The sequence below is a fragment of the Sphaeroforma arctica genome (assembly GCF_001186125.1).
Source record: "Sphaeroforma arctica JP610 unplaced genomic scaffold supercont1.13105, whole genome shotgun sequence".
Classification (NCBI taxonomy): Eukaryota; class Ichthyosporea; order Ichthyophonida; genus Sphaeroforma; species Sphaeroforma arctica.
In genome coordinates this window covers 1-681 of record NW_014027453.1, presented here as the reverse complement: position 1 = coordinate 681, position 681 = coordinate 1, and the positions used below count along the sequence as shown (strand labels likewise).

Here is a 681-nt window from a genome sequence, read left to right as displayed (position 1 = left end):
TTTACCCTGGTATATCTACATCACACCAGTTGTACGGGATTATACATAGAGTGCTATATGCATGTCTGAGTGGGCTGGTATTAGACACTGCTGAACGCAGATATGCTCGTGTGGTGACATTTGGCTGCGTTTGTTATATGTAAGTGAACTGTACGAATATAAACGAACTGTACGCGTATAGCGTTTCCATACATATGTGTGGTACAAGTTCAATACCTATACATTTGATTTCATGTACACGTACGTAAATACTACGCCTATACTACAGTACACTAACTGCAGTGGTATAGCACTTGCTCTCTAGTATCGTACGGTCTTCTACTCGACACATCTCCGTTGCTTGTACACCCCCTAACCTACCTACTACGTCTACCTCCTACACCTACCGCCGTATTAGGAATGCAAAATGCCATGGCAACCACATTCAAGCTGGCTGTCATCCGTACCACTCACTTCACGGGCATGACCACAGACTTGAGTGTGCAGCTGGCGCACGTGCTTACCGGGTATGTCTGTGACGTGTGCTTATTTTCTCATGTGACGAATTAAGGTACGAACTTACAATTGTCATGGTACGAATGCGTTAGAGATATATTCTCATTCAAGTAAGTATGTATTTGTAGGCATTGCACAACTCAATATAAAGGTGCTCGCTTACAAATGGTCAAATCAATCCATACG

General features: G+C 43.2%; 1 protein-coding gene across 1 annotated transcript; it reads left to right on the top strand.

Moving 5' to 3' along the window:
• Positions 1-399: 399 nt before the first annotated feature.
• SARC_17985 (hypothetical protein) lies at positions 400-506 on the top strand (the record flags this gene model as incomplete). Its single annotated transcript, XM_014287930.1, has 1 exon — positions 400-506. A coding segment is annotated over one exon (107 nt), but the record flags the coding sequence as incomplete, so codon positions are not given.
• Positions 507-681: the final 175 nt, after the last annotated feature.